The sequence below is a fragment of the Filicampus tigris genome, chromosome 8 (assembly GCF_054856515.1).
Source record: "Filicampus tigris isolate MCC_2025a chromosome 8, RoL_Ftig_1.0, whole genome shotgun sequence".
NCBI lineage: Eukaryota > Metazoa > Chordata > Actinopteri > Syngnathiformes > Syngnathidae > Filicampus > Filicampus tigris.
Window position 1 is genome coordinate 18581351 of NC_141224.1, and position 16055 is coordinate 18597405.

General features: G+C 39.8%; 1 protein-coding gene across 2 annotated transcripts in view; it reads left to right on the top strand.

Annotated features, from left to right (window-relative positions):
• The window catches only part of dyrk1b (dual-specificity tyrosine-(Y)-phosphorylation regulated kinase 1B), a 64357-nt gene extending 48762 nt beyond the window's left edge, over nt 1-15595 (top strand). Inside the window, exons 2-13 of one of the 2 annotated variants that reach the window (XM_086037595.1) lie at nt 217-383; nt 4496-4615; nt 5516-5704; nt 6110-6257; nt 6488-6637; nt 7932-8068; nt 8227-8373; nt 8508-8648; nt 9453-9573; nt 11780-11962; nt 12591-12694; nt 13974-15594. In XM_086037595.1, coding sequence (XP_085893721.1) covers nt 315-383; nt 4496-4615; nt 5516-5704; nt 6110-6257; nt 6488-6637; nt 7932-8068; nt 8227-8373; nt 8508-8648; nt 9453-9573; nt 11780-11962; nt 12591-12694; nt 13974-14489 — 2025 coding nt within the window. In that variant the 5' untranslated portion in view covers nt 217-314 and the 3' untranslated portion in view covers nt 14490-15594. Of the gene's footprint in view, nt 1-216; nt 384-4495; nt 4616-5515; nt 5705-6109; nt 6258-6487; nt 6638-7931; nt 8069-8226; nt 8374-8507; nt 8649-9452; nt 9574-11779; nt 11963-12590; nt 12695-13973 lie in introns of both variants that reach the window. The other variant, XM_086037594.1, reaches the window with a different exon arrangement.
• Nucleotides 15596-16055: the final 460 nt, after the last annotated feature.

Below are 16055 nucleotides of genomic sequence, written 5' to 3' on the forward strand. Positions count from 1 at the left end.
ATTAGTTATTATGGATAATGGATGGATGGATACATCCATATTCGTGTATTTGCAAATTAATCAAATGAAACAGTGACCTGTTTATAATTTTAATTTAATTGTCATTTTTTAAACCAGAAATGAACTTTTTAGGACAAACAAGGCTAGTGAATGATTAGAATGTTGGGGATTCCCTATTTAATCATGTCTCTTGTCTTGCTTGCTCTGTCTCTTCAGGTGTAAGCAGCTCAGGATGTCCGCCCACCTCCACCTCCTCTTCCTCCTCCTCCTCCTCCTCCTCTACTGCCCAGGGCTTCTCCCTCGCTGAGCCAGCCATGACCAGCCAGCACACGCATACACACCCCTCCTTCAGCTCCATCCACTCCATGGCCGAACAGCAGCAGGTAATGCAGTGCTCCTGCCAGAAATACATTTGGCAGAGGAACATGGCATTAGGTCATAGGTCTCAAACAGGAGTCTTAATAATGCTGCTGATCATTTGAATCAGGTGTGTTGGAGGAGGGAAACATTTAAAACATGCAGGAGAGCGGCCCTCGAGGACTGGAGTTTGAGACCTGTGCATTAGCCAATACCAACACTGAAAAGTTGAGACGTTTTAACCATGTAGGATCAGATTTTACACACCTCTAGAGCAGTATCTCACCTTGCATATCATCTTAGTCATTGCGGAATCTTTAGTTTTTATACACTGGAAAACAATATTGTCTTTGGCGCCTTAAAACAATACTTTTGAAAATGGGTCTCAAAATAGAATTTGGGGAAAATTCAACAAGGAAAAAACTATTGTTTGCGATAAAATACTACACATACTAGTGCATTGCAACACAAACTACAATGACAAGAGTAAATGTAATTTTACTTTTACATTCATGGTCATATGGAATCATGTTTAAGCTTGCTGTCTTTACTTTTACAGTCTCGTCACATAAATGTAGTCTGCGCATGCAGAGGACGTAATTATTCTATCCGGATCTTGTGACTTTTACATTCATGATCATATGAATTCATGTTTGCTCTTGCTGTCTTTTCAGGTAGGCTTGTTATCTCAGCAGAACTACTGTGCAATTTACACGCATACTGAATGTTGGTTGAGAATTTGCTTTAGGAAACTGCTTTAGTGAGTGTTCTTGTGGTTGCTTTGCTTCCTTGGCTGTGCATGTTTTTCTTCTGTATGGGAGAACTTCCATAACATTTATGACATTCTTGATAGAGAACTGTGCAGTGTTATGCAGCTTCTTGTCTTTTGTTCTCCTTTCTTCCACTCTTTTTGTATTTCCGCATATTAAATCTACTGTGTAGGAATCCCTTGTGTTATTGGATGTACGAAAAGCTAATGGTCGGGTTCCTCCTGTTATACTGTAGGACAGGGGTCCCCAACCACCAGTACCGGGCCGCGCCAACGTGCTCAATGGTCAGATCTGAACACAGTATTGTGTCAGTCTAACATTTGAAGCCACCCACTTTGAAAATTGCTTGAATGCAGTCGCATGCTATACATTTGCATGGTTTTGACAGCAAATTAGTTGTAAAGCTAAAATTATTTGTTAACCTAAGATTAATTGTGCTCGTCCAATTGCTGTCATACCGCGAACTACTTAATGACTATGCCCTCAAGATAAAGCTTACTATGTAACATAAACTTGTTGATACAATTGTGTTTATAAATGTGTCGATGTTACAAGGAATTTGCAAATAATTTTACTATGCATATCACTTGTAAGTACCCGTTCCCAGAGTTGTGCGATTTAACGAGATATATATATATATATATATATATATATATATACATATATATATATATATATATATATATATATATATATATATATATATATATGTATATATATATATGTATATATATATATATATATATATGTATATATACATATATATATGTATATATATATATATATGTATATATATATATATATGTATGTATATATATATATATATGTATATATATATATATATATATGTATATATATATATATATGTATATATATATATGTATATGTATATATATATATATATATATATATATATATATATATATATATATCTCGTCGATACGATATAAATTGTCTATTGTATGATATATATTTATGGATAATGTGTACAGACAATCAATGGCAAAAGAAATGAAGATTGCACTGGATTTAGTAGAAAGATCATTTCCATCTGCAGTCCATGTTATTAGATTTCCCTCGTCGCTTCTGAGGGAATGCTGTTGTTTCTTTTGCTAGGCTAAGTCCACCGATTGAGATGGTGCCCCTAATGATCCGACTGGAACATCATAGTCAGGCCCTCAGAACAAGATGACAGTTTTGTGTTCCTAAAACTCAACCTCTGAAACAGTTCATTTATTAGTACTTTTACTGGATGAATGTTAGGCATATCTGAATGTTACTCGAAGCCCTGTGTTTTATTTATTTTAACATGCATGTTACTAAATCCCTTGAAAAGTGGTTGTACTACCAGATATTTTCAATTGTATTCATTTGGCCACTGGATATATGTGTTTTATTTTTCTTCATCTTTTTTTCATTTTATTGTTTGGTATAGTGGAACCTCAATTTACGGGACTACGTGGGGGAAGAGTTCGTCCTCTACAGCCGATTGTCCATCATATTACTTTTTTTCATGGTCCTAAAAACACCCAATACAGTATGAAATAGTTTTGTACTTTTTTGCAGCGTAAGAACACCCAATACAGAGCAAAATTGTTGTAAATAAAATTAAAATGCCATGTAATTTTAAGGAAAAATAAATACTATATCAAGATATATGTCATTATAGTGCTGAATGATACTTGCATTTGCAATATCACGAGTTGCTAATACGTGATTTGTCAATCGCAAAGGCTGCGATTTCACTTCACTGAGAGCAGAGTGGAGGGAAAGAGAGAGGGGACAGTATGCAAAAAAATCAACGCTGTAACTAAAAACCTGGCACCATAGGTGCGCATACTTTTCTGTGAGTTTTCCCTCTCCTGAGACCTTGAGGCTAGTATCTAACATGATCTTTTTTGTCTCTCAAGGATTAAAAAATTGTTTAAAAAAAGTTTATTTTTGTCGTCGTTTCGGCTGCCATCCTGAGTTTGGGCACGTGTGTGGGGATGTGTCTGTGCCAGTGTGTAAGCCACCAACGGCTGTCTGATGTGTGCCACCTATGTAAAATAAAGAAAATTTTGAAACCCGCGAAAAATATTTTGTTTGGGGAAGGGGTTGCAGTCGGAACTTTTTCAAAGTTGATGCCCCTTCTACAACCGCAATCATCCACCATTGGCAGTGCCGGACATGCCTGTAAAAACAAAAACCAGGTGGTTGCATCCTCCAATCAAATAATATGATAAAGGTGGTGCAAAGTTGTCAGTAGTAAGAGGGTAAATTCGGCCATATGTTTCATGAATGAAAGCAAAGACATACTAAAAGAAGTGACTCCTCATTTATTTGATGAGATGTCGTCGAGTTGTAACGCCCGCTGGCGCTTATCCGTTTTTGAAATAGAAAGATTTTACGTCATAAATGGGTATAATCTCACTTTCCCTATACGTTAGCATGTGCGATGTTACTGCCTGGAGATTGGTTAGCTTTATTTTTTATGCAAATTTGTTTTATTCACCGGTCTATATATAAATTGAATGACTAAGATGTGGAGTCCACATTTACATATCATGTTTCATGAAACATGAAGTAATATGCAGTAAGGGGTAAAGTCAAGATTTGTTTTCATTATTGTTGTAATCTACACTTTAGTTTGTTTAATTTCTTACTGATTTAAAGTGTAGTATAAACTTATGTTTACACCACACTTGTGTGGCAGAATTATGTTGCCGTGGTGAAGGCTTACAAGCATGCATATTAGTAATACTTAATAGTAATTAAATTGTAATAGAAAAATGTCTTTCATATTAATTAATGGTTCATTTGCCTTTATCTTATTTTCCTATAATACATAATAGATCTGATATTATTTGTTGCAATAACGATTAGTTGCTTGTTTGTTGAAAAATACATACACAAAGGACTTTGAGAAATTAATTGCATATTAAACCGCAATCACAATTTTGAGGGGGAAAAAATCACAATTCGATTATTTTCCAACATTGTTCAGCCCTATTTTGCTATCAGGATATACAATTACTTGTATCAGGATATGCGTTTTTCTCCGTACTGCACACCTTTAGTTGCTACCTACATGTACTATATAAATGCCACACATTAGCTTCACTTACCCTAATGTTCATCGGCTGATGATGCCAGCTCATGCTTAGCCTTTAACCAGTATTGATTGTATACTTAACTCTCTTCACTTGCTCAAAATAATGTAAAGATGGCTCCTCATGATGTCCTTCTTTTGATTGATTCATATTGGGAGGTGAGCCGATATTGAATGAAATAAATGAGCATTTGTTGTGAGGAGATGTATTTGTTTGCTGTGTATTTCCTTCACTAGAATAAAATTTTGCTGATAACGTGTTGCTATTCTTCGGTAGGTGCTGTCTGATATGACCATACTCCAGCGGAGGATCCCCCCAAGTTTCAGAGACCCTGCCAGTGCCCCATTGCGGAAACTCTCTGTAGACCTCATCAAAACATACAAGCACATCAATGAGGTATGACACTGAAGACAGAAACCTGTATATATTCAACACCTCTTTTGGGGTTTGCTTGTTTCTATTTCTGGTTTGTGTGATATAATTACCGGTAAATCCTGGTTTAGTGTTAATTTTAAAATATACAGTATGGGCTTGGAAGGGACACACATAAATGCATACATGCACACAATACATACATAAAATTCTTTCAATATACACAGTATTTCTCCCCCTTCTGTATTCTAATTTTTTTTCATATTTATTTATGTTGTATTTACTAGGGTTGTCATTAAACAAATGCTTGAATAATGCATAGTTATATTCAGGGGTGCACATAAGTGGTGCGTCGGTGCACATGTGAACTGGAAATTGGATATTGCGCTTCAGTTCAAGTCTTTCACTGCGCTTTTGCGCACTTAGAATATCGCAGCTTGACTGTAGCCAGGCCAGCCTCAATTCAAAGTCAAGTCAGCCGATTGCTGAGATGATCGCTTCTGAAGGCCAGCTTCTAAATAGAATGGGCATTACTTGTTTCGCTTTTATTTTGAAGTTAACCCTCAAAACATTGCATTGTAACAATTAAGCAACCTTTCCCTGGTCTATGTTGTTGGAATTAGGAAATAAAACCTGAAAACTGGCAAGGGGGGTGGGGGGCGAAAAAAGTTTATTCAGTTACTTTAAAATGACATGGCTACACATTTTAACGATAAACAGATGTGCCGTTAGTCTTAAAGTTCATCCATGAGGGGAGTGGGTCGAGGGAAAAAATTTGAGCCACGCCATCTTTTTTATGTGCACCCCTTGGTTATATTATGAAATAGTATCCTAAAATGAATAATGTTTCTTATTAGCAATGCAGAAGGAGAAGATGAGTTTCATTTAACTTGCTTTGAGATACTAAGCTTCCTTTATCCTCAGGTGTATTATACAAAGAAGAAGCGGCGAGCCCAGCAGGTCCCTCCTGAAGATAGCAGTACGAAGAAGGAGAGAAAAGTCTACAACGACGGCTATGATGACGACAATTATGATTACATTGTCAAAAATGGAGAGAAGTGGCTGGACCGCTATGAGATAGACTCGTTGATTGGGAAGGGCTCCTTCGGACAGGTGCGGACTCAGGAAACATCTCTGTGAAAACTCAAAATTCGTAGCTTGTAATGTCGTCAAGACAACAGAAGAAGTTAGTCATCTGGAAACATTCTATTGTCTATCTATCACCCATCCATCAAGCCATCCTTTTTTTGTACTGTTTATTCTATTTACGGTCTCAGGTAAGACGAAAGTTACCCCAGCCGACTTTGGCACAAGAGACGGGAGTTGCAATTTAGAGTTTCCACTTAACTAACATACTCTACATGTTTGGAGATCCCCCCATTGCTTTGCAACAGCAAGCACTCAAAGTGACTAAGTCCACATGTTCATTCCTAAAGTTTATTATAATCAGTCACTTGATAATTGTGTAGGATATCAAGCTGATTCCAAGCCCATCTCATGTTTACAATGTGCGCGCAGGTGGTGAAGGCCTACGACCACCATGAGCAGGAATGGGTCGCCATCAAGATCATCAAGAACAAAAAGGCATTTCTAAACCAGGCACAGATTGAACTTCGCCTGTTGGAGCTCATGAACAAGCATGATACTGAGATGAAATATTACATAGGTGAGTTGGAAAGTACACTTAGCAATGTAGTGGGAAAGCGCGGCTCTGTGTATAGGCTACGAGTTGTCTGCTTTTTAAATGTTGAAACTTGTTCAAGTGTCACTTAAAACATGAAGGATATCATGAACAGGTGTCAGAAGAGACATTGTTATTCAGCATTCTCCTTGACCATATTCTCATGTTACTTAATGACATGTCTCCTTTCTGTGTTTGTGTGTGTCTGTGTGTAGTCCACCTGAAGCGTCACTTTATGTTTAGGAACCATCTTTGTTTGGTGTTTGAGTTGTTGAGCTACAATCTGTATGATCTGTTGAGGAATACGAACTTCAGAGGGGTCTCCCTGAACCTCACCCGGAAATTTGCACAGCAGCTTTGTACAGGTAGGTTATACAGTAGAGCACACGCACACACACGAGCACACACACACACACACACACACACCAGGGCAGTGAGTGCACTTGTCTGTATCAGCCAACTGGCTTTTGGCCCGTAGTTGGGTCAGCCTAAAAATATAGTCAACCAAAATGTCAGGCAAGGGACACTATAGGGATGACCGTGCGGGGTAATCTTAGAAGAACAAGTTAGTTAGTGGCAATTAAAATGAAGCAGATGTCTTTTTTATATATATAACATAACGTGGGCTGTTTTAAGGTGTTAAGGCGATGACGATGATCGCCATCATACTGTAATTACAATGATCATGTGTGACCAAGGACTGCATTTTGTCGAACGCAGCCGTTCCATGATTTCATACATTGCTCACAGTAAGCTGCGCCTTCTTGCACCGGAGTTATCCTCATTTGCGCTAATGAAGTCCTGTCCTGCGGTCTGAATCTGGCTCTCTCCCCAGGAGACTTCCTGACAGAAAAAAACGTTGTTGCTGTCTTGCCAAAGCAGGACGAGATGTTGATGCTGGTTGTGTAAATAGATTAAAATAAAGTAAAATGGCACTAAGTAGAGTGCAGACTTCCATCAAGACCAAAAAGAGCTCTGGATCACCTTCATACAGTACCTATATCCTGCATTTGACTTTATTCACTGAGAGATGAAAATATCTCACAATATCAAAGTTGGAAAAAATATTGGATATGCGGTTCTTCTCGTGATGTCTTCACTTGCTACAAGTACTGCAGATATGTCACCATAGTGATTTTTAAGTATGATGGGAGCAGTGGCAGCTCACTTCATACTGTTAGCTACTGATGCTACGGCTAATGTTGTTTTTTGTCATTTATTTTAATATTATTATGATAATAATACAGATAATTGTGATAGATTTGGTCATGATAATTGTATATAAAATGTTCATACCGTTCCATTTTGAGGTGGTATTTCACAGACCGGCAAAGGCTTGCGAGTGTTTTTGCACAGCTAAATGTTGTTTTTTCGTCAGTTTTCGTTAAATATTGCAAAAGGTTGCAAGACAGTCGCAAACAGTTTTAATGGTTGCAGTTTTTCTTGTTGCAAAGAAATTTCAAACATGTTCATGTATGTGTACATTTGATGCAACCTTGAACGAACCCTTCCGGAAAAAAACATCACTCGCTACGTGTGCAAATACTCGCAAACCTTCGCTGCTCCGTGTGATCCTTTCGAGATTCTTTAGCTACTGGTTGACCAGTGCTGGCATATGTACAAGTTGTTACCGATTAACAATCAATTCTTTGTGCACAGCGTTATTATTCCTGGCCACTCCAGAACTGTCAATTATCCACTGCGACCTGAAACCAGAAAACATCCTGCTGTGTAATCCCAAGAGATCTGCCATCAAGATAGTCGACTTTGGATCGTCCTGCCAGCTCGGGCAGAGGGTGAGCAGTAATCACATACAGCAAATTATTTAAACATACCTGTCAAAAACTGTCAACAGTTTATAAACATACTGTCAAAAATGCCTCTTACCAGTATTTTTATTGAGCCAAATATTGCATGCTCAACTAATTCCACATTTTTCTCATCCTCCCATCAGATCTATCAGTATATCCAGAGCAGGTTTTACCGCTCCCCTGAGGTTCTGTTGGGAATGCCATATGACTTGGCTATTGACATGTGGTCTCTAGGATGCATCTTGGTGGAGATGCACACAGGAGAACCTCTCTTCAGTGGCTCCAATGAGGTGAATTTTGATACTGTACTGTCCACAATTGCCATCGCATCCTCAAGATGTTTCTCTGATGTAATTTCAAGGGATATCAAATACTTGTTATAGTAAACTGTTGAATATGCAAAATTGTGTGTCACTTTGTTTAGGTTGACCAGATGAACAAAATTGTTGAAGTGTTGGGGGTGCCTCCCAGCCACATGTTAGATGCAGCTCCTAAAGCCAGGAAGTATTTTGACAAGCTATCAGATGGTCTGTGGACAGTGAAGAAAAACAAGGACATCAAGAAGGTATCACATTTCAGATTTCAGATTTAAAAACCCTGTTGGAACACAACATTAAAACAGTTTGTCCAGTTGAGGTCATTTTCATTTTATTCATTTTTTTATCTGCGAGGCTAAATGCTAGATGTCTGCTGAACGAACTAGACAGCATAACAGTTCTCAACCCTAGGATGAATTATCAGGGTATGGTGATTTGCTTTAGACAGTTCTTTCCAATTTTCTGTTATGATAGGTTGATAAATAAACTGTCTTTGACATTAATTCTCGGTTCATTTGCCTTTATTTTATGCTTGAATGTATGTTTGACAAATATGATACTGTAGTATAGATGATTTTATTGCTTGAGTTTATTAAATATATTGAAAGAGGCCCTTGAAAAAATAATCCTACATGAAATCGCAGTTGCAATATGGGGGGGGGAAATCACAAATTTGTTTATTTTTCTAAATCACAGTACTCATTCTACAGGCTGAATAAAATAAGTTAAAACGTGTCTAGGTCTGAACGCTAAGGCATTTTGGCCTGCATTCTCTTTAATATCTGGATTGGGAACTCATTGACCCTACTTCACAATGTCTGTGATTTAATAAGCATTTAACTAATGCTGAGATTGGCTGGCGACCAGATCAGCGTGTACCTGCCTCTCGCCCAATGACAGCTGCGAGGCTGCAGAACGCCCGTGACCCTACTGAGGATAAGCAGTTCAGAGAATGGATGCATGGATAGATCGATTTTATTAATGCATTTACTACCACCACCGCTTGCATCATCTCTAATTATTTGTGTGCGTGTGTGTGTTTGTGTTTTCAGGAATACAAACCCCCAGCCACTCGACGTCTTCATGAGATTTTGGGTGTAGAGACTGGAGGTCCAGGGGGACGGAGAGCAGGGGAACCTGGACATGCCCCCTGTGACTACCTGAAATTTAAAGGTAAATCTTCACCAATTATAGAGTACAAGTGGTATTAAGTTTAGTAGTTAAGACTACCCCGCTTATCATTTGTATTCTTCCTCAGATGTATTCACATCAATATAAATGTCGCCAGTAGAAAAGTCGGTTCCTTTATCAACTGGTTTAAAGTTGATGTATTTTTGCACTGAAAGGTCTTGTTGATCTCAAATGTGGACAGCCTGAATTTTGATTCCACAACCCATTAACAGTGAGCCACTGGTCCAGTGCTATCATTGGTGTGATTATTTCTTGGAGCCCAAGTCACTGCCAAGAAATAAATTTAGAATGAAATAGAGAGACTAATGCTGTGATGCGCCATAGGGTTTGAATTACTATAAATTGGCACAAACCTGTGCGCAATAAATAGATGCAATCAGACACTGTTGTTTCGACTAATTCAACTTGAAGTTTATAAGCTTCGTATTTATTTATATTGGGAATAATTTTACATTCATTATGTAAGCAGGGTGATACTACACTGTGTATGTATATGTGTATCCATAAAAGAATTAAATTTGTCCTGTTTCCCGATTTGATTCTTCGTGTGTTAGTTACATCACTTGCACTTGAGTGCTATTGCAGTTCATTGCATCCTACAATTTCCTCCACTAACACCAGAGGGCACTGTTTAAAAGCTGTTTGTAATCATTTGTCCTCTATCTCAGTGGTTACCAACCGGCGTTTGTGAGAGATCATTAGAAGTGCCAAGGGAAATGATCAAATTTCACTTAATTGTCTGAAAAATATTTATTCTTACCTAAATCATATATGCATGCCAGTAATGTATAGTGACGGGCAGATCAATTAACTGCTCTTCCTTTAGATGGCAGAAGGTGCAATTAACCTATTGCCATTCATATGACAGAATAACATTATGGCTTCCTGCAAGTGTATCAGTTTTATGTTCAAATAAACGCACCCAAATTTCACACTGAGTAATGTAAATTTGGGAGTAAATCAAGACGAGATCATTATTTTCATAGTCATACGTTTAGTGACGTTTTTGTTTGGTGGTGTGTCATGAGAATTTCTTATGTAAGTTTGGTGCCTTGGCTCAATAAAGGTAGGAAAACACTGTCTATCCATCTATCTGGGGCCAGAATGGAAAAAAAACATTCACCACACTTATAAGATACCCTTTGCAAGATTTTGTGGAAATAAGCATTTTCTGTAATTCTACAAACTAATTAGATGTATAACCAACCAAACAACAACTATACATCATAAAATAATGGAGATTTAACCCTCGTCCTTGCACCTAAATACTGCTAATAATAATAATAATAGTAATAATAATAATAGTAAGAAGAAGAGTTTGGAAAGGCATTGCTGCAAAATAGTTGCTTTTAGCAGCATGCTATGACACAACTGTTGTGTAGTGTAAATCTTGCATAATGAGTATTTCAAAATGATATATCATAAACAAGATACTTTTTCAACTCTGGACTTTTCATCATGGCAACAATAAGTGAAGCCATGACACGCTACTGCATGCTACACACGCTCAACAGCTGTGTGTCAATGTCACACAGTATTGCAGCTATTTATAATATATTAGTATATTATTTTACGCACTACGATAAGCAAGAACTTAGGGACCAGGTAACTACACCATTTTATATATTCCAACCTCCTTCAAGGCAATGCATTTGGGCAACAGACTTCAAGATCACTCTAATGGGAGGGCATGAACGGATTTTTTTTTTTTTTTTTTTTTTCTAATTATCTATGTTTCGCTTTGAATGTTTTAAAGCACTTTGAGTTGCATTTTTATGTATGAAAAATGCTATATAAATAAAATGTGATTGATTGATTGATAATGGAACATGACATGCTTTTTCAAAGATTTTATTGGTTTATTGTTCTCAAAGAATGGTGGATGGTTCCAACGGAAACAAAAACAAAAGGGGGAGTTGGTGTGGAAACCCAAATAATCATCTTCAAATTGGAGGCTGTTAAGATTGACTGTCCATCTGCCCGTTGTGACATTGTCAGTCTTGTCAGCGATGTAACAGCTTTTCCTTCTTCAATGGAGAGGTTAAAGTGGGGGGCCTTGACATTCGAAGCTTATGAGACTTAACTTTTTCCCCTCTGTTTTCATTAGATTTTACTTCCTAATAGCTTATCATTCCCAAACACATATTTGCAGCTGTCATCATTACGCTTTCATTGTTTCTTCCTCCAGACCTGATCCTGCGCATGCTGGACTATGACCCCAAAAGCCGCATCACGCCATTCTACGCCCTGCAGCACAACTTCTTCAAGAAGACCACAGATGAAGGAACAAACACTAGTTCATCAACTTCCACCTCTCCTGCCATGGACCACTCCCATTCAACCTCCACTACTAGCTCTGTTTCTAGCTCTGGTAAACATACTGTACATATCCTGCCTCCACACGCTCTTCATCATGTCTGCTCATCTTTCCTGCGGTATAGGCTATGATTTGAAAAATGATTCTCTTTGTTAATTGCAACATAATCATATGATGCAACCCAACATGAACTAGAAAATAAATGAGCTGTTTAGTGATACATTTTTTGGTATAATACAAAGTGGACCAATCACAGGATAAGCAATTTACCGCTCGTCCTCATTAGGGTTGCGGCTAACCTATCTGATATCGGGCGAGAGGCGGGATCTACACTGGACTGTCACCACTCACTTACAGGGCCCTTGTAGACCTAGATTCACACTTATGGACAATTTAAGCTACATTCACATGCCCAATTCGTTTGTTTTTTAATTTTTTATTGCTAAATCTTTTTGCTGTTTACAGAAGTACACACTTATGGACAATTTAAGCTACATTCACACTGTAGGGCACGATGCCCAATTCTTTTTTTTTTTTTTTTTTTTTCTTGCTAAATCTTTTTGCTGTTTACAGAAGTAAATATAGCCCTGCGTCTAGGGCCTCAAAGTTGTCTACTAAAGATGACGTCACGTCTTTGAGGCACATCAAGGAATTATTACTAATGCTGCTCTTTTATGTACAGGTGGCTCCAGTGGTTCCTCCAACGACAACCGCAACTATCGCTACAGTAACCGATATTACAACTCTGCTGTGACACATTCAGACTATGAGATGACCAGCCCTCAGGTAGGCACACAACAGCATCACTGGAGGCTTGTATCATGTCTGGTATTGGATCATTGAGTTGATTCCATTATTTACTCATTACCGTTTGTTTGATACGTGCAAGAGGTCGGTTGTTCATTTTTTCCCCCCAAAGGTTAAAGAGTTAGCAGCATGAAATAGAATTCATCCTTACAAGTTGGCGGCCCCAAAACAGCATCTCTAATAGCATTATACAGTTTGTAGTAGTGTTGCTGTGTTTACTTTACATTTCTCATCATTGGTAATTGTAATACCTTCTTGAACAAATACAGTTGTCGGCACTTTGAAATGACACATATCCATAGAAAATGTTCATTCTGAAAGTAAATTCGAGGTTTTCTAACAAATCTCTTGAGCACTGTGTCTACAGTACACACAATTTTCCACGCAGAACCACATGTCTTAACTTCTTAAGTAGACTAGTGCAGTAGGCTTTCAACCAATGAATATCAGTAGTTTATATTGTATAGTGTTTCATGTTTCCTGAAGCGGACAAGAGCAGGAATGCGCACACGAACCCGACTGCTTATATTTCGGACATTTAGCGACGCTAAACTCGTGTCAACTCTCGGGAGGCAGACGGCGACTGGCAGCGGGCAAGCAATCAAGCAAGCATGGATCTTCATTTCCCCACACCGCCTCTCTCCCCGGCTAACAGTAGAATAACGGTACAGCTAACAGCAACAACTAGCTTCAGGCTGTTAAAGCAAAAGGCGTTAGCACAACAACATTAGCTCCTTACTGTCCGCGCAGCGTGTGGAGGTGATAATGAGCCTGCGTCTTCATGTCGCGGGGTTGCCTCCCAAGCAGTCGCGTGCGTTGTCCGACACCGCTTGCAGCCGCGAGAGTGAAGCGGCGTCAGAGTGAGGTAAGACCTCATCGAACACCGGGGGTGTCTTGAGCGTGCGCATCCGACTCCACAGCCGAGTGTGGCCGCATTGGAACGCACCATTTGTGCTGTTACGTTCCATTGGACGGCGTGTTGTCAGTCGAAAAACTGTGGCCATTCCTCATCCAAATAAATATGCACGTCTCCTCATTCCCACTTCAGTCTCTGTAAATATCCTGACTGGTGTTAATTGCCTCGCTCGTCCTAACCGTGATCAGCAAAGAAGCAGTGTTTTGTTTTATTTGTTTTTTTTAAGCAAAGTGTGCGCTTGCATGCAAAGAGTATCCAGAGATAATTATGTCAACTAAGTGGATGTTCAGCCTTTTAGCCACGTGTGTCTCACCATTGTGTTTGTACCCCCGCACCTGTCAGGCTCCATCCCAGCAGCAGATGAGGATGTGGCCAGGCAGTGATGGTGGAGGTGGGGGTCAGGACCCAGCATACACCCAGTTGCTGCTCCACAAGCCGGCCGCCTCCCAACAACACCAGCGCCACTTCCTGGACCAGCCCCATCATCCCCACCCGACCTACTCCCACCACGGGAACGGCGGGCGTGGCCTGCGACAGGGCGGACAGACGGGCATTGGCGGCGGGGGAGGCCAGCAGGCATCCTCGCCCCAGATGAGTGACAGCATGGATGTGGGCGTGTCCCTAGGGCTGCACCACCTGGGGGCGGTGTCTTCCATGGAGGCGTCTCAGTTTGGCTCCGCCTCCCTACCCCTCGCTCTGCCAATCGGACTGTCTGCCTTCCGGACTCGGACGGCCCCCACCGCCCCTGGGCCGCAAGCCCCGCCCCCTGAGGACTACTACCCTGCCTCCAACAACAATAACCCCGCTGCAGGGGGCAGAGGGAGGCCAGACTCAGACGAGGGCCCAGCCAACTCTTGATAAAACCTGAACCATGCCCTAAAGCCATACAATTTTAACTACAACTACGACAACTACACACATACAGCCAGAGTTCAGAGACAAAGACATGAACTTTGTGCTGAAGGAGACAGTCTGTACTGCATGAGAGGAGGAGGATGCTGGGAAAACTCTCCTTTTTATCCTGTTTTACTTTTTGTCTTTTGTTGCGACTGTCATTTGAAAAGGAATGATTGTGACAAGTTTGTTTTTATTAATATTATTATTGTTGTTTAATATTATTTGATTTTTTTTTCTTCTGTGGTTTGAGGAGTTGTGTGTTCTATTGGTTGTGTGAGCCTGGAGAGGAGGAGGATGAAGAGGAGGGCCCCTGCTTTTCTATTTCACTCCATTCAGAGGCAGAAAGAGGAAGGAGAGCACACTTTTCATGTTTACAAATTACATTAGTATGTTCTCATTTACAGCGTTTAGAGAAGCGGTCACGGCACACACACACACACACACACACACCCACACACACACACACACACACCTCTTTTCAACAGGAGAGATGTCAATGTGTGTGATTCAGGACTCTTAGATTTTTCTCTCCTGTGTGTTATGCGTTTTTTGAGGGGAGGGTTGTTTGTTTTTGTCCTCTCACTCTCGGCCCGGTTGTGACGGGTGTCGAGAGAGGGAGAGAGGCAGGTGGAGGGAAGAGAAGGTGACAGGACACTGATGCCTTCCTGGCACTCACAGGGATCTTCTCCTCATCCTCTCGTCTTCCTCTCCTCCTCCTGTTGTTTCTTCTCCAGACAGCTCCTCCTCTCTGTGCTGCTAATCACCAAGACAACTGGTCCGGATTGCTGCTAAAGATCCAACACAGATCAATAAAGAAATAAAAAGAATAGAAACAGAAAGTTAAAAGAAAAAAAAAACTTTTTAACCCTTCTGCTTAAGAGAAAAGGATAAAGTAAGAACCACTGCATCTCAATGTATTTATTACTATTTAACAAGAAAAAAACAAACTGAAAGTAACCCTTTTTTCTGCTCTTTGTTTGGTTGCCTTCTTTCTGCAGGTGAACTCTGATTGGCTATTGTAACAGTGACAGTAACTGGTGACATGGGAATGTCACTGGTTGTCGGGGCTGGGTGGTGGGGAGGGTTTGGGGCAAAATAAAGTTGGATATATAATAAGAATAAAGAGTATACTTTTGCACACCAAAGTCAAACAAACATCAGCTCTCCGCTTTTATTCCTACTAACCTGATTCATGACCTTATATCTTGTCAGCACAAATACGAAGCCTGTCTGCGCGTCTGCTGTGCCTTATATCGAGAGGAAGTTCATTTTATTAGCTATAATAGACTAAATATGTAGACCTCCAGCGGCAAGCACGGATTATTAATTTATAAAGATGGACTGCTAATTCCGCGTTGACGTAGCGAGAAGTGAAGCCACCGATCAACAATCGAAGCGCGACTCAGTGTGGCGTATGGTTGTACCAATAAGCCTGGGAGAAGTGCTATATTCATATTTCATCGGTAAGAATGGAATTATTTGCTTCTCTCACAAGGTAAATCACAGAGTGCTACTTAAAAGATTCAT